Here is a 22,835-nt window from a genome sequence, read left to right as displayed (position 1 = left end):
GCCTTGAGTGTTTCAGTCACTCGATCTCAGACGGCTTCTTTGATGATACTTTCAACTGCAACTGATTGTTTCCTGAAGAACAATTTCATTTATGGCCTCAAAGAACCTTTGGCTTTTCAAGACTCTACCATGACGGTTAGTCGCCCGGGACTTAATCCTTTTCAACTTTATTTTGCCTTTGTGGGCATTTGACTTTCTTTCTTCTAATTTTAACTTCAAAGCATTGGGAATCCTTGGCTTTTCAAACCTTGCCAAGATGATCAGTCACGCGGGACTCAACCTTTTCAACTCCATTCCTCCCTTATAGGCATTTTAATTTGATTTCCTTCTTTCGAGAGTTTTTGATTTCAAAGCATCTACCGCCATGGCCAGTCGGGGTCGACTTGATCTCCCTGCCAAGGTTGGGTACCTTTTGCATATTAGCTTGTATCATATGAGAACCCTGTAAATCAGTCTTGCCCTTCCTTCTTTGCCTTAGTTTTCAGAACAGAGTTAGACCGAAAGGGTTTTAAAGAAAAACAAACAATGGAATGGACAATGAATTTAGACGAGAGGCATCGCTTTCGGGGAAAGGAAAGAAGGACTTATCTGGAGTACCTGCGGACTTCAATGAATATGACATGCCTTTTGAACTGGATGCTTGATCTGTGTAAACTGTACGACTCTCATAAATTCATCACAACCTTTGCCTTGAAACCGAGAAACCTTGCCTAGGACTATGTCAATGCCAATGGCTGTGAAGATCCTCTTTTCGATCAGTGGCGCCCTTTGCAGGTTTTCACCAACTGACCTCTCTCATTTCACTTCTCACCATCGCCTTATAATGCTCTTTGCGAGTTTTCACTAACAAGACTCTCTCATTTTAATTTCTTTACTTTCTATCGCCTTACGGTGCCCGTGAGAGTTTTTACCAACAAGACTCTCTTATTTTATTTCTCTCATTTTGGTTGCATCACATCCTGTGACTGTATCCTCCAATTCTTGAACATTCTCATTGATTGATCGGAAGGACTTTGAAAAGGGTTTGGGTGAAAAGGATTTGGATTGAATTATAACTTTGAAACCTTTCAGGCGACACCATTGTCGAACCATTGTAACATCTGCCCCAGTTTCAACTTTTGGGGGAATGGGGATTTTTATTTTTGTATGACTGAACCCCAGAGAGAGTCTACCTACGTATCCTTTCGGAATCAAGTCGAACGTAGTTCAAGAAACTTTGTTTTTCATTTTCTTTTGCTTTTTTTTTCTTTTTTTTTTCTTTTTTTTTCTTTTGTTTCTTTTTTTCCTTCTCGTTTGCTTTCTTGTTTCTTTTTAAAAACATCTTCAGGTTCCAAAGAGGTCCCCCATCGATCTTGAAGAGAACCGAAAAGAGAATAAGAAAAATGACAAGATTAAGAAAAGAGACATTCCTGGATAATGAAATATTAATTTCATTTGATTTTTTAAGAAAAATTTTAAAGATAGAAGGGTTTACATCAGAAAGTAAGACAATAAAAGTAAAACATCAAGATTACACCCTGAAATAATCCGGACGCAGAAAGGATAGCAAGACTGGCTACCTAGACTCCAGTCTGATAGGGAACTTTCAGGCTTGGCGACCGTTTTTTGGCTTTTCTTCTGTCTCGGCAATGGTTGCAATGGCCTTCAGTGCCGGATCAAATTCCTCATCTTCACAAATCATTCTCACTACTGGCTTATAGGTGTGAGTAGGCAGAGGATTGTTCATCATATTAGGGTCCTCTTCATCCCTAAGCACTATCGCCTGGACCTCGATGAGGTCTTCCACTCTCTTTTAAGAGTCCAACAGTCTTTAGTATCATGTCCCACTGCTCCAGAGTGGTATTCACATCTAGCATCAGTCCGGTGCGAGGGGGACTCGGGGTTTGTCCGGTTCGGGGCTACTTGCTGCAGCAAACCTAGCCTACTAGCTTTTGGAACAAGCTCGAGTATAATTCACTAATAAGGGTGAATTGATTCCTTCTAAGGGGCTCAATTGGGTGAGGATTGTATTGGGAACATTTGGTTGGGGATTATATAGAGCTTGGTAGGGACGGGCATTTATGGGAGGTGGAGCTTGGTTTTGTAAATAATGTTGTGGCTGCATGTAAGGTTGCGCGTTCATCACCGCATAGGGAGGGGGTGCCATGATATAAGAAACATCTTGATGGGGATAATAGTATTGTGGGACTTTAGAAAGCATATAGATTGGTTGAATGGCATGCGGTCCCCCCTCGATCTTGAAGCCATCATGGCTCCCTCTTTTCTCCCGTTTTTGTTCATCAAAAAAGCCTCGAACCATTCATAACGGCCTATGATGTGACTTTAAAGGCAGCATGACTCAAGTTTCGGCCCGTTTTTTAAACCATTTTCGACCATCTCCCCAATTTTGATAGCCTCAGCAAACGACTTACCCATAGCGGATATTATGTTCTGGAAGTAGTCCGCCTCTTGGGCCTGTAGAAAGACCACAACCATTTCTGCTTCGTCCGTTGGAGGCTTTACCCTGACAACTTGCTCATGCCATTTGACAACATATTCACAGAAACTTTTCGCGATTTTCTTTTTCAACCTGGACACATAGTTCTCTTTTTGGATTTTTCACTCTTGCTTTTTTTTTTCTCTGTTATTTTTTACACTCTTTTCTTTTTTTTCTTTTTTTTTCACTCAGTTTATTTGATGGCAATGATCGAATCTGATGGGGATTGCCTACGTATCATGACGCCGTATGAATCGGATCTTACGTAGTTCGGGAAGATCGGGAATAGACTGACCCATTTTTTATTTATAAAAACTTTTAAATAATTTTGTTTTTTGGATTTTCTAAGGAAAGAATTCTAAAAGGGGAATTAAGGAAAGGGAAATTTTTTTTGATTTTTTTTTGAAATTGGGGCCGGAACCGATGAGGTTTGCCTACGTATCTCACATCCGGTGAGAATGAGACTTGCGTAGTTTGGTAATACTAGAAACAAAGTAAATAAGCTAACTCCTTTTCTAATTTATTCATCAATCTTTTTTTTGTGAAATTCATACCACAAAAGCTACTTACAAGGAAAATATTTTGGGATCAGAATTTTCTCTCCTTTTTTATTCGAAAGTTTCGAAAGAAAGACTTCTAAACAAGAAAGAAAATATTTTTGGATTTTAAGAAGTCTCTCATTTGAAAACAAAATCAAATCAAAATCCAAAAATATGTTTCTTTTTTTTAGAAGTCTTTCTCCCAATAAAAAAAAAATTTCTTTCTTTCGAAAATTATCAAAAAATAAAATAATAATAATAAATTATTCGAAATGGGATTATTTATTTAATCAGAGTCACCACTTGGAATAATTATTATGGTGTCCCAAGTCGCCAGCAGAGTCGCCAGAGCTGTCACACCTCCCTTTTCCCGAAGGGATAGGGGATATGGAGTTTTTTCAATTAAAGTGAAATTAATCGAAATGAGATTATTTATTTAATTCAGAGTCGCCACTTGGAATAATTGTTATGGTGTCCCAAGTCATCGATTTATTTTAAAATCCCAAATTGAGAAAACTGACTCTTATTTATGGTCCGCGAACACAGTAGACCGAGTAAGAAATTCTGTTAACCCGGGTGAAGGTGTGAAGCACTCCCGAGTTCCGTGATTTTAGCACGGTCGCTTAACAATTAATACCCGGCTTAATTATCTGATTTATTACATGTCTACAACCTATTCTGCATTTTTATTTTTTAACCGCTTTTAATTATTTTTAGCCCTTTTAGTATTTATGGAGTTATTTTTTGAACAAGTTACGATGTCGTACACTTGTCGCTTTGGTACATATTGCGAATCGCGCCACGTGAAACGTACCCGCGGTTTGCAACATGTTTATTTTATTATTTTTAAAGTTATGGTCAAGTCGCGTGAAATGCGCACTTAGTTGGGATTTACGTATCGTGACCATGCCACGGGAACCGTACCCATAGTCACGATGATTTATTAATTGCGCCTAAAGCAACTAGCATGTGTTCATAATTTATTTTTCCTTACGAGTTTGAGATCTTTGTAAGTTCAAGAGCTATGAAAATTAATTGTGAAAAATGGGCCAGCTTTTGCTCTTACTAAATTGGGCATGACATAAACTATTTTGGCCCAGATAAATTAAAATTGATCGTAGTACAATTGGCCCTTTAAAATCAACTAAAAAGTAGGCTCAGTTACTAGTTCACCAAGTTACTCCATTAGTACACTGTCCATTAGCCATTTTCAGTAGTACATATTTCATTAAACAAATCCAACTCTCTTTAAATTTAATTAACACTTATGACCCAACTATATAAAATATGATGACCAAGACATCTTTGCTTTAACATGTACAAATTAATCTATCTCAAATTTAAACAGAGAATACGTGCCTCCCTACTACTACACATGACTTTAGATTCATATAAATCAAAAATAAATATACTTTTAACCCCAAAATTCTCAACAATCAAACCAACTGATAATGAAAATTAAAACACCAACTAATCATGAAAAACAACTAAACACAAAATATTATAATAAAAATTCATGCCAAATAAAGTCAACAAAGAACTACAATTTAAAAAGATATGACTGGAGCATGGCAATAAACATTACTGAAATGGAAAAGAAACGGACCTTTGAGGTGAAACACTTTCTTCACTATATTGATAAAAAAAATATTCAATTTTGAATTACAGAAGGAAAGCGCCGGCTACAACTCAAAGGAGAACAAAATTCGAACAGCCTCGACGGAACCGGATTCGAATGAACGAGAACCTCGCTGAAAATGGACCTCGAACAGGACCTCTTAAACCTCATGCTAACGGGAGAGCGAGGTTGGGACTTGGCTGAATTTTTATGGGTTTCAGGGTGGTTTTTGGGTGGTGAGGCTGTTGTTTTTTTCGAAAGAAAGACGAAGAAAGAATGAGACGAATAGAAATCTCTTAGCGTAGAAGAAGCAAAAACATTTCTCTCAAATCCCTCCCCTCTATTTGTTTTTCTCTCACCTCTCATTCTCCTCACATTTATCTTCTATTTATAGGGGGGGGGGGGAATCGAAAATTTTTCAAATTTCTTTTTTATTATTATTATTTATTTATTTTAATTAAAAAATTTCCCACTTCCCATTTTTCTTCTTTTTTTAAAAAACAATCCCCACTTTCCTTTATTTTTATTTTTTAATTTCTCACTTTTTACTTTTATTATATTTAAATTCCCATTTTTTTTTACTTTTTTTTATTTTTTTATTTTCCACTTATTTTACTTTTTTTAAAATTTTCACTTTCTTTTACTTTTTAAAAAAAAAAATTCACCTACCTTTACTTTTATTTTTTTAATTCTAACTTTCTTTTACTTTTTATTTTTTAAATTTTCACATTCTTTTACTTTTATTTTTTTAATTTTACACTTTCTTTTACTTTTTTATTAAATAATTTCTACCTACTTTTACTTTTACTTTTTAATTCCATACTTCTACTTTTCCTATTTTTTTATTCCCATCCGAAAATTTTAAAAAAATATTTATTTTTTTCTGGTTTTTAATTTATTTTATTTTAAAATAAAAATAAAAATAATATTAATAGTAATAATTGACCTTTTAAATTATTTATTATTTTTACCCTATATATAAAAAAAATATAACAAAGCTAAAAAATATATATTAAATTTCTAAAAATATTTACACAGTAAAAGGTGATAAAAATTCAAATATAGTTAAAAATTAGGTGCTCACATTACTTAAATTTTATTGTAACATATTATTAAATTCGTTATGTAATAAGAAAAAGTACCACTTTATGTAACTACTAACGACCTATTTATTGTGGCTTCGACGTTACTTTGTTTTTTTCTCCCATTTTGTATTTTCTTATTAATAAATAATTTATCGTGTGTCCTGATAATACTCGTATCCTATATTTTTTGTATTATTGTAAGTTTATTTTTTATATTGTTAGTATGTGATATTATAAAACGGTAATAAAAATATAATCTATCCAAAGTAGTATATTAATAAAAATAATATAATACGAGTGTAAGATGTGGGTGGGAGAAAGTATTGGTCTTTTTACCGGCTTCAAAGCTTGAAATATTCCCCCAAAAGATACTCACTTTAGAAAATCGCAGCTCTATAAGTCCTTGCTTTTTCTGTGGAAGGATTTGATTTACGGGAAAATCTCTCATTCGGCGGCAATTTTCCATTTATCGTAAAAGGCTAGGGTTTATGCAATCACAAAACTCATTACTCAACTCCTTTCCCCACTAAATTTCATCTCTTGAAGAGAATACCTAAAGCTAGCTACTTGCAGGGATCTGTCAAGGTTTAGTTAGGGTTTATTCTTTTTAGCTGAAAACTACAGAACCAACCTCAAAGCTAGAGGTGTTTTTGGAAATAATCTCGTACCTGTTTGCAGGTTTTATAGGTAGAGAAACAATAGAAACAATGGATTTTGATGTAACTGAGCAACAAGAGCGATATTCAGAAAGCCATGAATTAAAGCATTCAATGGATGATTCTTCAGCAGGGTTAGTTTGTAGTAGCTTAGTTTATAGCTTATAGTTTGTAGCAGGTCACAGGTTTGTCTTAGAATGATTTTTTTCTCATGAATTTTACCAAATTGTTGTGTTTTCTTAACGAGAGGATTTTAGTAGACATGGAAAACCCCTTTTTGCAATTTACGAAGATATATGAGGTTATGCCGACATAATGGTAATTTTTGTTTGTTGATAGAAAACTTTTTGTTGGAGGCATTGCTTGGGAGACGACCGAAGGTATTGATGCTATCTTGCTTCACATAAAATTGTGCATATTACGGACCCTCTGTTTTTAGCTTAAGTGAAAGAAATTCTTTTTGTAGTCCAAACTGTTTGTGATTGCTGAAAATCTATTTGCTTCAGTTTTGACATTTTTAGAGTAATATTTGATTTGATGTACAACTAAAGTTGCTGTGCAAGTGGTTTCTTTGTTTCACTGTAGCTGAACGTGTGCAAGCTCAATATTTCTTCCCTTCTTATGGGCATGTATATATTTTTCATTGTTTCCACATTAGGACTGTCTTATTTTGTAAAGAATAAGCTTTAAAAGTGAGATTATCAAAGGTCTTGACTTGGACAAGAATATGGCTTTCGTTTATGTACGGATAGTCTCGCATTAAAGTTTTGGTTGAGCAGCTAATGCAGCTGTCAACTTGCTCTGTTTTTTTTTCAGTTATACCTTGCTTGCGACATAGTTAACTTTTTTTTTCAAAAAAATTGGTTGCTATATAACCAATATATTCTTTAAGCCCGGCGGCCTTCCCACTACGCCTGCACGTGTCCTCTGTGCACTTTGGTTACCCCTTTATTGACATTTTTCCTTCTATCGTATCTTCATGTGCTGTGTTTATACCAGTTGTCTTTCTACCTAGGCATATTCCTGGATCATGAAAATAGTGAATTGGCTTGGCAACGTGGTTAAAGCACTCTTAACATGTTTATCTGACATATCACTAGTGTGTCGTAGGTGGCCTTTTGTTAAGTCTCTTAGATGTCTTCACTTTTGTTGCTTGGCCACATGACAGTACTTGCTTAAGTCTTGTTACGAATGAACATCATATTTGAAAAATTATGATGTATCTTTAGGCAAAAGATTGAGACTAAGCCATACTCTAATTAAATGAGAAAGATGGAAATATAAAATGGGGGTTTCACCTCTCCTGAGGATTCTTGCCATGCAAATATTTGTCCAGGCCAACTCAACTTGCGAGCACCTCGACTATTTCACTAGGTACCTACTATCTCCCACCAACACAAGTACTGGGTAACTCTGCTACCAAAACTTAGGCAGATGAGAAAAAATCGCCCAGTGTTCTTGTCTCTATTGGGATTTAAACCCTAGTCTTCAAGGTTTTGCACCCGCTTCATTGACCGATAGGCCACACCCTTGTGTGCAAGCAAAAGGACTTTTAAGCATCTTCTTTAAGTTGTCTTTTTTTTTATACAATAGTGCACAAAGATTTGTTTCCAGTACCAGCTGTTCTCTCATTAGAATTTTACAGTATCATGATTCTTTTCAGACAAGAATTTCTCGCTGAATTGATGTTGCTAACTGTTATAGTACGACAGAACATGAGTTTCAGTGATATCTGGATTATAAGAAAAGCGAAAGGTTTCTAAAGGAGAGTGGTCTTAGAATGCATGATTACTTCATTTAGGATGAGTTAGTTTCTAATGTGAGGCATCAGCTAAAAGATTATTGCAACTGCACTCGGGAGCTGGTTGCTTCCCCTGAGTTGTGTGTATTACGAATTTATTAGGTTAGGGGCAGTGTGATGTACTCTTGCTTGAGCACATTGCTTTATAGTACTTGCATTATTCAATTTATAGTGTATTTGCTGGCACTCGCACCATTGACTTTGGTCCTTGCTCTATTAACTTTTTGGAGGTGGGATTTGGGTTTGGGCTTTCTTTGGAACATCTTGAGAACACAGTAAAAAGACACAACCTTTCTCAGTATGCATTCCTAACATGATATTGAGGCATTTTAATTATTCATGTATTTAGTTAGTTGAGTACTTGAGTTAATGTTCTCCTTCCACAGTAAATTCTTCTGGTCTCTGTTTGCTTTTCGATAAATCTTTTAGTTTCTTCAAATTCTTTTTCCATGTTTCAGAAACTGACAATTTTTTACAGTGGTTTGACTTCAAAATAGTTTGCCGAGTAACCTATATTATGATATCTACTTTGTTTTTTTTCCTTTTGATAAGTACATCTGCTTTGTTTGCTTTCCTACTTTCATGAGGTCTGGCTGTCTTTCCTCTAACCTTGTACTGTATATGGTGTTTTACCTTCCAGAATCTTTTAGGAAGCATTTTAGCCAGTTTGGAGAGATAACTGATGCTGTTATAATGATGGATAAGGTCTCTGGAAGGCCACGAGGATTTGGATTTGTTACATATGCGGATGTGGAAGTTGCAAATAAGGTTTTAGAGGAAGACCATGTCATAGATGGTAGAGCGGTATAATATTCTACTGAAAGCACCACTTAATATTATTTTTCCTTTATTTACTATTACTACTGTGCCAAGGTTTATGTTTAATGAATATGTTTATTTTTCCTTGATAAGGTGGAAGTGAAGAAGACAGTACCTAAGGAGAACATGCAAGTTAAAGGAGCATCAAAAACTAAGAAAATTTTTATTGGCGGTCTTCCGTTACCTTTAACTGAAGGTAAAAGTATTCTACATGATATAACTCCTTATCTATGTGAGTCCAAAAAGTTGCTGCTTTAACCTATTGACTAATTGCAGATGAGTTGAAGGAATATTTTTCTTCTTATGGCTATGTTGTGGAGCATCAGATCATGCTGGATCAAAACACTGGTCGGTCCCGAGGCTTTGGCTTTGTCACTTTTGATAATGAAGAAGCAGTTGAGAAGGTTTTATCTAATGGCCGTATGCACGAACTTCGTGGCAAACAAGTGAGTAATTAGGACTTTATACTTTTTTAAGGATTGATTATCACCCCGTTTTACTACGATCAAACAAAATGATACCACTCTGATATTATATCTTCTTCAGGTTGAAATTAAGAGGGCAGAGCCAAAGAGAGGTGGTGCTGAACATGCAAGTGAAAGCCGGCTACATCGTGGTGGGAGTAGTTCAAAATCATACGGTGGCTTTGGTGGTTCTGTAGAGGGGGTTGGTGGTGGATATGGTGGAAAGATGGGCAGAGGCTATGGCGGATACGGTGGCTATGATGGTTATGGCAAGTTTGCAGGGAGTTACAGTGCAGGTGCTGCAGGATTTTACCCTGGATATGGTGGATACGGTTATGGATTTGGGTTTGGTGGAGCTATGTATGGGGCAGCTGGTTATGGAGGCAGCAGCTATGGTGCGCCTGGCTACTATGGTGGTGGTGCTGGGTATGCCAGCAGTAAGGGATATGGGAGCAGTGGTGGTGGTTGGAATGATGGGGGTAAAGGAGGATCTGAAGGTGGCAATCCTGCTGGTTATGGTGGTGCAAAAGGGTATGGCAGTGGTGGCAGCAGTGGTGGTGGAAGTGGTGGTGCTAGGAATAATGGCGCTGCTAATGGAAGGTTTCATCCTTATTGAAAGTGACAAGTCTGAGGTGGCAAATATGTGATGACTTTGACGGGTACCATCTAGTTGTAAAATCTTTGCTGCTAGTGTTTGTTTCATTTGGAGTTGATGATTTTGGTGAGATAAAGTTACTTATTTCTTTCACTAACTTCCTGTAGATGCATTAGCCTCACTTGGGATAAGGATAGCATAGTTCTTTTTTTAACTTTATAAGTTATTCAACCATCTTATTGTAAGAAAAGGAAGTTGCAAACCTTGTAGTTCTCATCTCAAATTTGGATGCAATTGCTTCTCTCTGCTGGGGTGCAGGTTTTGTTGGCTAGTTTATAGGGTCGAGTCTCTGCTAAAAATGCTTTGACACCCTCTAAAAGGAACTCGCATTTCAATTGTAGATAACAACTTTGTAAAAGCCATCGCAGTGATATAATGAAACCGAATGCTTGTGGACGAACTTTTACTATAGAAAGCAAGAGAAGTATAATTCAGCATGGGACTGTTGTGGTATTTGCAGAAGTTCAAACTCCGCCATGGGCCTTTTCTTTTGTAAACAAAGTTTCACCTTTCTTACGAGAAACGAGTGCATGCCATTTCTCTTTCTGTCTAATTAGTTTTAGACAGAAAGATATAGGCTTTGACTTGCCTTGTGATTCTTAGTTCCAATTGTTTTTCTCTTCTGGACGATTGTCCTATCTTGGCTAGTAAACCTACTTTAATCTCTTACACAAATATTAAAATATCATTCCCATTTGATAAACCCGTATTGAAGAATTCTTCGAACATATTGCCGTGACAAGAAAAACAAAAAAAATATAATGTCAAGGAACTGCAATATCTGCAACAATAAGATTTTTCGTTTGCTAATTATCATTAATAGCCTTTTTGGTAAGTTTCTAAAATCATCTTATTTTAACAAGTGTTTTTTCTCAAAAGTATTTTTTTTATGAGAAATAGTTGTATTTGATTAATTAATTTGAAAAATACTTTTGAGCAGCAATGAGTTTTTGGCCAAACTTCTAAAAAGTATTTTTTAAGTTTATTCTGCTTCTTCAAAGTTGCTTCTGCTTTTACTCAAAAATACTTTTTTTCTTCTAAAAGTTTGGCCAAACAGTTTAACTTTAAAAAAAAATACTTTTTTTTTTGAATTTTTTTCAACTTTTAACCTTGGAGAAGCTTGGCGAAACATGCTATTAACATACTCATTTTTCTTTTGAAATAAGATATATTCATTGTCCTCCAAAACCATTTGAATTAAAAAAGTTCATGAATTCTTTCAAGTAAATGGTATCTAGTTCTTCAAATTGTATCATTCTTTTCGGAAGGCAAGATGTGATTCACACACTGTTAATATTATAAATCGCATCAATACCTGTAACACGTTACCGCTGCCCACATTGAAGAAACTGCCACTCTCTCATATTCTTCAGACTCCACTTGTACGTAATAAATAAACGCCGTTGGAAGCGGTCTATCCATTTTTGAGCGCTTTATATTACCCTCATTTTCCTCTTCTTCACGTCACGTCCCTTCTTTCAACTCCTGCAACACACACACACAAACTCTCTCTCTAAATGAGGCCCTCTGGTGCGAAAAACAACTTCCTGCAACCTGGGCTTGTTACCAATCTTCAGGAAGTCCTTTCTAGCAGAAAGGGTGGTGCCCAAAATCAGCCCAACAATGAAGATTCCACTGAATCCACTTCCTCCAGCTCGGTTGGGGAGGTTGACAATACAAAACCTGTGGTTTTGGTTACAAATGGTGATGGGATAGAATCCCCTGGCCTTACCTATCTTGTTGATGCTCTCGTTCGTCAAGGCCTCTGTAATGTTCATGTCTGCGCTCCTCAATCGTAAGTTTCCTTTTAAAATATATCCTCTCTCTCCCTGTTACTGATACGTATTTGTTCACACAGATTACGTTTTTTCATTCTAATATAGTAAACGTTTTATTAGATTTAATGTATAATTTGTTTGCATACTAAACAATCCTTAATAATTTATGGTTAATATAATGCATTTTTTTCCAAATGCTGTTGTAGAGATAAATCAACGGCAGGCCACTCTTTTACTCTGAAGGAAACCATTGCGGTTACTTCGGCTGAGATTCATGGTGCTATTGCTTATGAAGTTTCTGGTATCGCACTCTTACTGTTGGTTTTAGTAATATACTATATATTTTGTTGATTGTTTTGTGAAAAAGTTAGTTATCGATTTTCACTCGAGCTTTGTAGGAATACACTTTTATTTTGAAACTATACAGTTTTTCAGCTCTAACTTGTTAGGCTGTTTGAATTTGTTCTGGTATTAGGGACTCCCGTAGATTGTGTGTCATTAGCCTTGTCTGGGGCACTATTTTCCTGGTCCAAGCCTATGCTGGTATTCTTCGACATGCTTCCAGTTATACCATTATTCTATTTCATTTTTGTGTTTGGTATTGCTTACCCGCTGCGTATCCTCTGTTATTTTTTTCTGCTTGGACTTGTAGGTGATAAGTGGAATCAACAAGGGATCAAGTTGTGGCCATCATATGTAAGTAGTATTTTATTTTGTGACCTTCCTTTTATCCTTGTCTACTGAGTACTGACCATGTTCTTTTTTAGTAGTAACTGTAATTTAGCACAATTCTTTTGGTTGAAATTGTTTTATTATGACTACTGCTCATATTAAGGTTGTGAATTGACACGTTCTTGCACTTTTATTTGTTACTTTTATATCTCCTTAGAATTTTGTGATTATCTGTATTACTTCATTGTTTCCAGGTTTTACTCAGGTGTTGTAGCTGGTGCAAGGGAGTCATTGTTTAGTGGTGTCCCATCTTTATCGATATCACTTGACTGGTATTTGCCTTTCATTTATGGTATACTCCTGAAATTTTGATTACTCTTGATGGTCTTAACGGTGCATACCCATAATCTACTTTAGGAAGAATGATGAAAGTCAAGAAAGTGATTTCAAGGATGCTGTAAGTGCTTGTTTACCGTTGATAAATGCAGCCATTAGAGATATAGAGAAGGGAGCTTTTCTCAAATGTTGCTTGCTGCATGTGGAAGTTCCAAAATCTCCTCTGACAAACAAGGTCTGTTTTATTGTCACCCTTGGGTCGCTTCTTCCAAATGAAAAATAATAAAGAATATGGACTTGTGGTTCATTGCTCAGACCAGTTAAAAAAACGTTCATCCATTTGAAACTGCTATTTCTCAAACATTCTGAAGGATGTTTGTGTGAGTCTATTCGTGTTGGGGTGCAAAAGCAAGTTTCGTCTTCTTTCCTTTTGTCACCACGTTCCGATATCAGGGCTTAGAGTTGTGTTTGTATTAGCATGTTGTATCTCTTCATATATGTGGATACACAGAGATTATTTTTGTCCCTTTACGTGACAGGGGTTTAAATTGACCAAGCAAAGTCACTGGAGCCCTAAGCTTTGCTGGCAAGCTACTTCAGCAAACAGGAATCCAGCTGCCGGACGTTTTCTTCCCAATCAGCAAAGCCTTGGAATACAGCTCGCGCAACTAGGCCGAGATGCTTCTGCAGCAGTGAGTAGATGTCATAGTATTTTGCTTAACTGGTCCTTTACTGGCATGTAGTGACCTCGATGATTTATGATGCTAAAAGCAAGTGTATGATATTGCCTTTAAGTTAGCGACAACCCGATTGCATAATATTGCAATAACACAACAGTCTAAATACAGTTATTCGTGATATGCTTTTGGAACACTATGCAGCCCCTGCTGGTTTTAGTTGTCTCAGTCAAGTTTTGCAGTGTATATACTCTTAGCCAGTCAGACCTCTACCTTATCATTGTTCTCAGGGTGCCGCCCGTCGGTTAGCCACTCAGAAAAAGAATATAGAGGAGGTTCAATCTGTTGGTGTAGCAGGGAAATCTGATCCCAACCGGAAAATCAAGTATTTCAGATTGGAGGTAAGGAAATATTTTCCATCTCTGTGGAAATATGATATCAAGTTGGCTGTCTTGGATAACTAATAGAGGAATCTTCAGGTTGGCTTTTTTTTAATGAAAATGCAATTTTCAACTTTATCAATCTCTGTCATTGGAAAAGAGAGGGATCTTATGTATCAGAATGTGTTTAAGTGATTTTGATGCTCTCAGATGTATGCTTATTGAACTGTCTCTGCGACGAAATAGCATGCTTGTTCTTCTATTTGGGCGGTCATATTTATGTCCTCAGATGTTGCAAAGTTGTGGTTCTCACAGCCAAGCGTCACATGTTTCCTTCTACTGGTCTTTCTCATCTCGAAATCTTTTACGTGATACCAGTTGGTTCTAATTAAGGGTGTCAAGTGGTCGGTCCCGGGCCCTAATTAAGGGTGTCAAGTGGGTCAGGCCGGGCCCGGCCCACGGACTAAGTGTGCCGGGACCGGTAGGACTGCTAGAGATGGGCTTGGGCCGGTCCCGTGGGCCGATTTTTGCTTATGAACCGTCAGGACCGGGCCCGTTTGGCCCGCCAAGGAGCCGGGACCTTGGCGGACCAAACGGATATTTTTTTTAAAAAAACACTAGCCGCTTGGCTATTTTAAAAAAAGCTGTTGGGATTTAAAAAATAGTCATTTAACCCCAAACTTTTTATAATTACACTTTTTTTCCTATTTTCAACTATAAATACCTCCTCATTCTTTCATTTTCTTACAAAATCAATATCAATCTATCACAATCTCTCTCTAATGTTCTTCTATACTTCTACCATTGCTTACTTTATTCCAAAAAATAGTCAAAAAATATTGAGGTTGTTACAATTTGTGAAAAATTTGTGAAGTTGGTGAATTGAAGTCTTCAACGATAATCAATTTTTAACAAGTTGTTCGTCAATTCGGTAAACTCGTTCCAACTCTTAAGTCTTAATATTATAGTTTTGTTTGTTTTATTTATTTGCTATTACTTGATTAATTAAAATGCCTTCCTTAAGAAATATTTTTGGTAAAAATAAGAATAAGGAAAAATCCAAGACTGGTGAATCTAGTGGTACTGTTGTTCCTCCTCCCCTGCCCCCGACTCCCCGAACTAAACCCCATACCCGTCCTACACCTGGTATTCTTGATACCGATAATAGTTTATTACAATTTACCGAGACTTAATTTTGCCATAATATTGCACCCGGTGAACATTTAGACCATGAATTAATGAATGCTCTCTATTCTAATAATTATAATACTATTGTTGTGCTCATTCCATAGGGGGAGAAAGACTAAGAAAGATATTATCATGTTTTTTATTGTTATAATAAAATTACAAGGCATTGCTTTGAATATCTTTTTACAATATTTTTGTCTTTAAATTTGAATTAAAAAATTAGGTCACAATTCTATAATAAATTTACAAGGCATTGCCTTAGATATTTTTTTAACATCTTTTTGTCTCTAATTTCTATTTAATTTTTTTTTAAAGAAATCACAACTTAGCCGTTGGGCCCACTTAGCACGCGGGCCCGACCCATTTAGTCCGGGACCGCTAAGCCCGTTTATTTAAGGACCAGGGTCGGCCCGGGACCGCGACCCACGAGACCGCTAAGCCCGTTTATTTAAGGACCGGGACCGGTCCGGGACCGCGGCCCACTTGCCACCCCTAATTCTAATGTTAAGTGAATGACTTTATTGAATATTTGCATTGCAGTTACTTGAAAAGAAGCGGGAAGAAGAGGACGAAGATTTAGATTATAGAGCTCTTGAAAATGGCTTTGTAAGTTTATTACTCCTATCCTTGATGTAATTGTCTTTTCCCACATGGTGCTTGGAGGGAGCTTTGGAGTTTCTTAGCTTGTTCTCTGCCCTTGTGATCATATGTAATGTTACAGTTTAGACAATCTCTCGCCATTTGCTGTATGTCTTTATATGCCTTGATCAGTTGATGTTAATGTGCTTAACAGATAGCGGTCACTCCAATCTCTCTTGTGATGCATGTGGAAGCAGATGTTCATGCAGCTGCTTCAGAGTGGATTTCTACTGCATTAGATGTTAAACAATGAAATTCATCCAGTCACTTGATCTGTTTTTGTACATTTCTGGACGAATTTGTTCTAAGTCATCTTTGCAAAATCCACTTGGAGTCATATTGGTGATGCCTTCATTACTTGTTTTGTCTATTGCCTCATCCTTTTGAAGCCAATGGTGAGACAAAAGGAAGCCCAGGATCGATTATTCCCTTAGGCCTAATCTCACTCCTTCAACTAAGAAATTCAAATCTGCACTTGAAGCAGGAGTCTAGCTAAGGCTAGTGTGCTAGGATTCAAATGTCTTGTTCTATTCAAAGGCTCGAGCGTGGAGCTAGCTCTATTAATCGATAAGCTGCGGTTGCTTACCCACGGATTTTGTAGTGAAGATAATCCATCAGCTTTTGATTCAGAAGTGCCAATGTTTTTTGCTTGGTATTACGAGGTTGTGTTGTAGGCTGTTTTACTGACAAAGTTTGGTTAGGCAGGATGTTTAGGTTATTCTTTTCTACCTTGAAAACAGGAACAGTCCAGATGAGATCTAGTGGAATGCTTTTTATTATCTGACTAGATGTTCTAATTATGTCTGCTCTTTCTTACTTAGTTAACATCATGCATGTTAAAAAATGAGAGCAAAATAGAACAATATAGTAATGGAGACAAGATATATAGGAGGAGAATGTAGAAATTATCTTATAGTGTGTTTCTTGTGTGTACTTCCATGGACAAAGAATGTCCTATTTATAGTATACAAGATAACACCTAAAGTTCACCAGATACATCTTAAGAATTAATAAGTACATCTATCTAAGTAGTACATTAAATAATATGTATGGATGGATTAAATGAACATTCATATACATTCATATACATTCACTTTATTTCATAACACTCCCCCTTGGATGTTCATTTGAAAAAGCCTAGTGAAGGAAAAAGAGTACACATATCTTGTAATACGCATTTAGTGTTGCCTCATTAAAAACCTTACCAGGAAAACCCAATTGGGACAAAACCTTGGTTAAGGGAAAAAGAGTACAACGCGTATTATACTCCCCCTGATGAAAGCTTTATTTGATATCTCAGAGACGACGCATTCCAATCTCATGTCTTAGTGAATGTTGATATTGGCAATGCCTTAGTGAATAAATCTGCTAGATTGTTATTTGAACGGATTTGTTGAACATCTATCTCACCATTTTGCTGAAGATCGTGTGTGAAAAACAACTTTGGTGAAATGTACTTTGTTCTGTCTCCTTTGATATATCCTCCTTTAAGTTGAGCTATGCAAGCAGCATTGTCTTCATACAATATCGTTGGAATCTTCGTTTTTAAAGAAAGACCACACAATTGTTGAATATGTTGAGTCACTGATCTCAACCATATACATTCTCAACTAGCTTCATGAATAGATATTATCTCTACATGATTGGAAGATGTAGCAGCTAAAGTTTGTTTTGTTGAACGCCATGAAATAGTTGTAGCCCCCCAAGTAAATAGATAGCCTGTTTGAGATCGGGTTTTATGTGGATCAGACAAATAACCTGCATCTCCATAACCAATCAACTGCGAATCGGATTCATAAGAATAAAATAAATCCCATATCAATAGTCCCTCGGAGGTATCTAAAAATATGCTTAACACCATTACAATGTCTTGTTGTTGGAAAGGAACTAAATCTTGCTAATAAACTTACTGCAAAAGTTATATCTGGTCGAGTATTATTTGCAAGATACATTAGTGCCCCAATTGCACTAAGATATGGAGTTTCATTACCAAAAAGCTCTCCATCATTTTCGTGAGGTCGAAATGGATCTTTATTTATATCAAGTGATCTCACAACCATCGGGGTACTCAATGGATGTGCTTTATCCATATAAAAACGCGTTAGGATCTTTTCGGTATAAGTTGATTGATGGACAAAAATTTCATCTTTCATATGCTCAATTTGTAGACCAAGACAAAATTTTGTCTTTCCAAGATCTTTCATTTCAAACTCTTTCTTCAAACAGTCTACTACTTTTGAAAGTTCCCTAGGAGTTCCAATGATATTTAGATCATCAACATACATATCAATTATAACAAATTCAGATCCATACCTTCTTATAAATACACAAAGACAAATTGGATCATTCTTATACCATTCTTTCAGCAAATACTCACTCAGGTGATTATACTACATTCGCCCTGATTGTTTCAATCCATGTAAGGATTTTTGAAGCTTTATTAAACAAGTTTAACGAAAAATTTTATTAGTTTCAGGAACTTTGAGCCCTTCGAGGATTTTCATATAAATTTCGTCGTCTAATGTGCCATACAAATAGGCCGTGACAACATCCATTAGACGCATATCAAGTTTTTCATGGACTTCCAAATTTATAAGATACCTGAAAGTGATTGCATCCACCACAGGAGAATATGTCTCCATATAATCAATGCCAGTTCTTTGCGAAAATCCTTGTGCCACAAGTCGTGCTTTATATCTAACGACTTCATTTTTATCATTTCGTTTTCGCACAAAAACCCATTTGTATCCCACTGGCTTTATTCCTTCAAGTGTTCGGACTATACATCCGAATATTTCACATTTTTCAAGAGACGCTAATTCTGCCTGGATAGCGTATTTCCATTTTTTTCAATCATTTCTCTGTCTACATTCATCGATAGATCTTGATTCAAGATCCTCATCTTGTTGCATTATTTCAACAACAACATTATAAGCAAAAATGTTGTCGACAATAATATTATTTCGATTCCACCTTTTTGCCGTAGAGACATAACTTATTGAGATCTCTTCATTCTTATTATTTTCAAGTACCTGGACCTCCTCTGAGGTCTTATCATTTGTTATGTCATAGGGCTCTTTTTGAGCAATTACCTCCATATTATGATCTCCTAGATTATTTGCTCATTTTCGCTTTCGAGGAATTTTATCTTTGGAACCAATTGGTCTACCACGTTTCAAGCGTGGCTTAGACGCATTTGCATTTATATATTCTCCAACTAGGACATCAATTCGAATAGGAGCATTAGCAGCTGGAATATGTGACTTAGTCACCCTTGGTAGGTTAGTGAATGCATCAGGTAGTTGATTTGCAATATTTTGCAAATAAATTATCTTTTGAACCTCGTGTTCACATTGATTTGTTCGAGGATCTATACATTCCAATCTATCTCCTTTTGCGGCTGCTTATTTTCTCCCCCTAATATTGGGTATACTGATTCATCAAAATAACAATCAGCAAATCTTGCCGTAAATAAATCTCCAGTTATAGGTTCCAAATATTTTATAATAGAAGGAGATTTAAACCCAACATATATCCCCAATCTTCTTTTGGGTCCCATCTTTGTGCGTTGTGATGGAGCAATTGGAACATATACTGCACATCCAAATATTCTAAGATGGAAAATACTTGGCTCCTGACCAAAAGTCAATTGTATTGGGGAGACTTTATGATAACTTGTGGGTATGATTCACACAAGAGCTGCTGCATGCAAAATAGCATGGCCCCATGCCGAAATGGAAAGTTTTGTCTTCATAAGCATTGGTCTAGCAATTAATTGGAGGCGTTTGATCAATGATTTCGCTAGACCATTTTGAGTATGAACATGAGCAACTAGATGCTCAATTGTTATCCAAGTTGATATGCAATAATCATTAAAGGTTTGGGACATAAATTCACCAGCGTTATCAAGATGAAGTGTCTTAATTGCATAATCTGGAAATTGTGCTCTTAATCTTATTAATTGAGCTAGTAACCTCGCAAAGGCCAAATTGCGGGTTGATAACAAGCACACATGTGACCGTCTTGTAGATGAATCTATCAAAACCATATAATATCTGAATGGTCCACATTGAGGGTGTATGGGCCCACATATATCACCATGTATACGTTCCAAAAATGCAGGAGATTCAACTCCAACTTTAAATACTGATGGTCTAATAATCAGTTTTCCTTGAGAACATGCAACACAAGAGAATTCTTTAGTTTGAAGAATCTTCTGATTCTTCAATGAATGACCATGTGAATTCTCAATTATTTTGCGCATCATATTATAACCGGGATGGCCCAACCGGTCATGCCAAATAATAAAATCATTAGTAAACTCCTTATTTACTATGACATGTGATTCAACTACACTAATATTAGTGTAGTATAATCCGGAGAAAAATGCAGGAAGCTTTTCAAGCACATACTTCTTTTCCGCTTTTATTGCAGTAATATAAAGGTATTCAACCTTTCCTTCATTGGTGGTCTCAATATGATAGCCATTTTGGCGAATATCTTTGAATATCAACAAGTTTCTTTGAGACCTACTACAATATAATGCATCATTAACAGCCAATATAGTTCCTCCTGGTAGTAATACAGTCTCTATTCTAGAGACCTCAATTAATTTTGTACTACTAGATATTGTTATGATATTGGCTTCTTTTATAATTAAATAATAGGAATATCTCTTATCTTTTAATATGGTGTGCGTCGTAGCACTATCCAGAAGACATATTTCTTCCTAATTATTCATACGGACAACTGAAGACTAGGAAGTTTTCATATTCTTCAAGAAGAAGAAAAAAAATACATCATAAGTAATATTGAAAAATTTAAGAACAAAAGAAACTACATTTATGAAATTAAATACTGACAACATAAAAAGTTTTATTCAAAATATGAACTTCATAAAAAGAAATACATTTATTCTTATAATTTTTCCCAATAATAAGTCTTCAGTTATGATGCTCAAAGAAGTCTCCAACTTCTAAATGAGTAATATCTGCAATGCCTTCAAAAATATCATCTTTATAGGCAAAGTTTGCTTCAACTTTATCATGATTATTCATAGGTCCCGCCTCAACATCATTTTGAAAAATAAGTGAGTCTCAACTTTATTTTGTTTTCCTTTTATAGATACTTGATAAAGTTTGACAAAATGTTCAGGTGTACGACAAATTCGTGCCCAATAATTTTTCATACCACATCGGTGGCAAACATTACCTTTGCCTTTTGAAGGATTATTCTGAGAACCCTTATTGTTTTCTTGTTTATAACGACCACCGCCATGGCGATTATTATTTCGCCCCTTGCCACGCCCACGTATATTTATACGGCCACAATAATTATTTTATCTTTTTTCAGACTTTGGATCTATCATTCCCAGATTCGCCTCTGGACATGGAGTTGATACAGTGGGGCGGGCTTCTTGATTTTTCATTAAAAGGGCATTATGTTGTTCAGCCACCAAAAGGCATGAAATTAACTCAAAATATTTCTTAAAGCCTTTTTCACGGTATTGCTGCTGTAACACCATATTTGAGGCATGAAAAGTGGAAAGAGTCTTTTCCAGCATGTCCTCGTCATTCATAGGTTTCCCACATAATTTTAGTTGGGAAATTATTCTATATACAACAGAACTATATTCACTTATGGTCTTATAGTCGTAAGTGCATCCACTCACGACGAGCTCTTGGCGGTACCACAGCCTTTAGGTGGTCATATCATTCCTTCAAACTAGTCCATAATTGAAATGGATCTTTCAAGGTTAAATATTCACTTTTTAACCCTTCATCGAGATGATGGCGAAGAAAAATCATGGCTTTCGCCTTATCCTGACTTGATGCTTCATTTCCTTCTTTAATGGTGTCACCAAGACCTTTAGCGTCAAGGTGAATTTCAGCATCAAGTACCCATGGCAAATAGTTATTCCCAGAGATATCAAGTGCCATAAATTCAAGTGTTGACTATCATAGATATAAGTAAATTATAATGACAAGAATTATTATCAATTCAGTGCAGTACATAATCGTGTATTAATATTATATATGTAAAATTATCAAACAAACAAATATGTGCAGTGCGATGATAAATTAGTGTTTAATATTACCCACAAAAACTTTAGACATGTAAGTATATTTTCATAGAATAAATAAGTTGAATTAATATGTACTAGTATAATTTTGTTCTATTTAGAATAGGTTTCAATAAGCTAAACAGGCATAAAACTAGATGATATCAATTCTGACAAGTTTCAACATTCAATACGATTCATCTAATAGTTCAGTCGTTAATTTTAAAGTCATTAATTAGTTTGTACCCTTAGGTGATAAATTTATTGAAGACACATTTAAATCTTTTGAAAATTTTGCAAGAATTCCTTCTAAATGCATATTCTGTTAGAATATTTGGATGTGGGCTTAATTAGTCTAATTATTGTAATTTAATTTTAATACTTATTTATTTATGTATAGGATTAAACTTCTTCGTAGTTTATATAATGAAATAACAATTTAACCGAAACTTATTATTTCCATACCAATGCAATTATTATAATCATATTCAAAACAAGTTATGCATATGGTAATTAAATTGCAGGTTAAAGAATATCCTAATAGAAACATTATAAAGATAGGAATGTATACCTGAATCGGAAAAGAAACTGACTACCTCTTTTAGAAAGGAGATAAAATTCGGATGAAGCAGATAACTTCAGTTGGTTAGAACCTCGTGCTGATAACGTGTTAAGAAATGAGAGCAAAATAGAACAATATAGTAATTGAGACAAGATATATAGGAGGAAAATGTAGAAATTATCTTATAGTGTGTTTCTTGTGTGTACTTCCATGGACAAAGAATGTCCTATTTATAGTATACAAGATAACACCTAAAATTCACCAGATACTATCTTAAGAATTAATAGGTACATCTATCTAATTAATACATTAAATAATATGTATGGATGGATTAAATGAACATCCATATACATTCAGTTTATTTCATAACAATGCATGATTTATCCAAGTACGTTCACTTTTAGCTACACAAACAGCTTACGACTATTC

General features: G+C 35.6%; 2 protein-coding genes across 5 annotated transcripts; both read left to right on the top strand.

Moving 5' to 3' along the window:
• The first annotated feature begins 6,042 nt into the window (after positions 1-6,042).
• LOC107825670 (uncharacterized) lies at positions 6,043-10,358 on the top strand. Of its 4 annotated transcripts, none has more exons than XM_075244049.1 (7): positions 6,043-6,303; positions 6,397-6,508; positions 6,714-6,754; positions 8,881-8,979; positions 9,088-9,190; positions 9,271-9,440; positions 9,541-10,358. In XM_075244049.1, the coding sequence occupies exons 2-7, from the start codon at positions 6,493-6,495 to the stop codon at positions 10,072-10,074; spliced, it is 963 nt and encodes a 320-aa protein (XP_075100150.1). In that variant the 5' UTR covers positions 6,043-6,303; positions 6,397-6,492; the 3' UTR covers positions 10,075-10,358. The 4 variants fall into 4 exon arrangements, with proteins under 4 accessions (XP_075100150.1, XP_075100149.1, XP_075100148.1 ...); XM_016652552.2 differs by having other exon boundaries at positions 6,044-6,303; positions 8,816-8,979; XM_075244048.1 differs by having other exon boundaries at positions 6,043-6,508.
• Positions 10,359-11,245: 887 nt separating this feature from the next.
• LOC107825669 (uncharacterized) lies at positions 11,246-16,583 on the top strand. The gene is made up of 10 exons (XM_016652551.2): positions 11,246-11,908; positions 12,098-12,192; positions 12,367-12,434; positions 12,544-12,587; positions 12,818-12,895; positions 12,981-13,134; positions 13,439-13,591; positions 13,867-13,977; positions 15,685-15,750; positions 15,938-16,583. The coding sequence occupies exons 1-10, from the start codon at positions 11,631-11,633 to the stop codon at positions 16,034-16,036; spliced, it is 1,146 nt and encodes a 381-aa protein (XP_016508037.1). The 5' UTR covers positions 11,246-11,630; the 3' UTR covers positions 16,037-16,583.
• The last annotated feature ends 6,252 nt before the right edge of the window (positions 16,584-22,835 follow it).

The sequence above is a fragment of the Nicotiana tabacum genome, chromosome 22, assembly GCF_000715075.1.
Source record: "Nicotiana tabacum cultivar K326 chromosome 22, ASM71507v2, whole genome shotgun sequence".
In the NCBI taxonomy this organism is placed as follows: domain Eukaryota; kingdom Viridiplantae; phylum Streptophyta; class Magnoliopsida; order Solanales; family Solanaceae; genus Nicotiana; species Nicotiana tabacum.
Note: the sequence above shows the minus strand (reverse complement) of the source record. Positions and strands in the feature narration are given on the sequence as shown.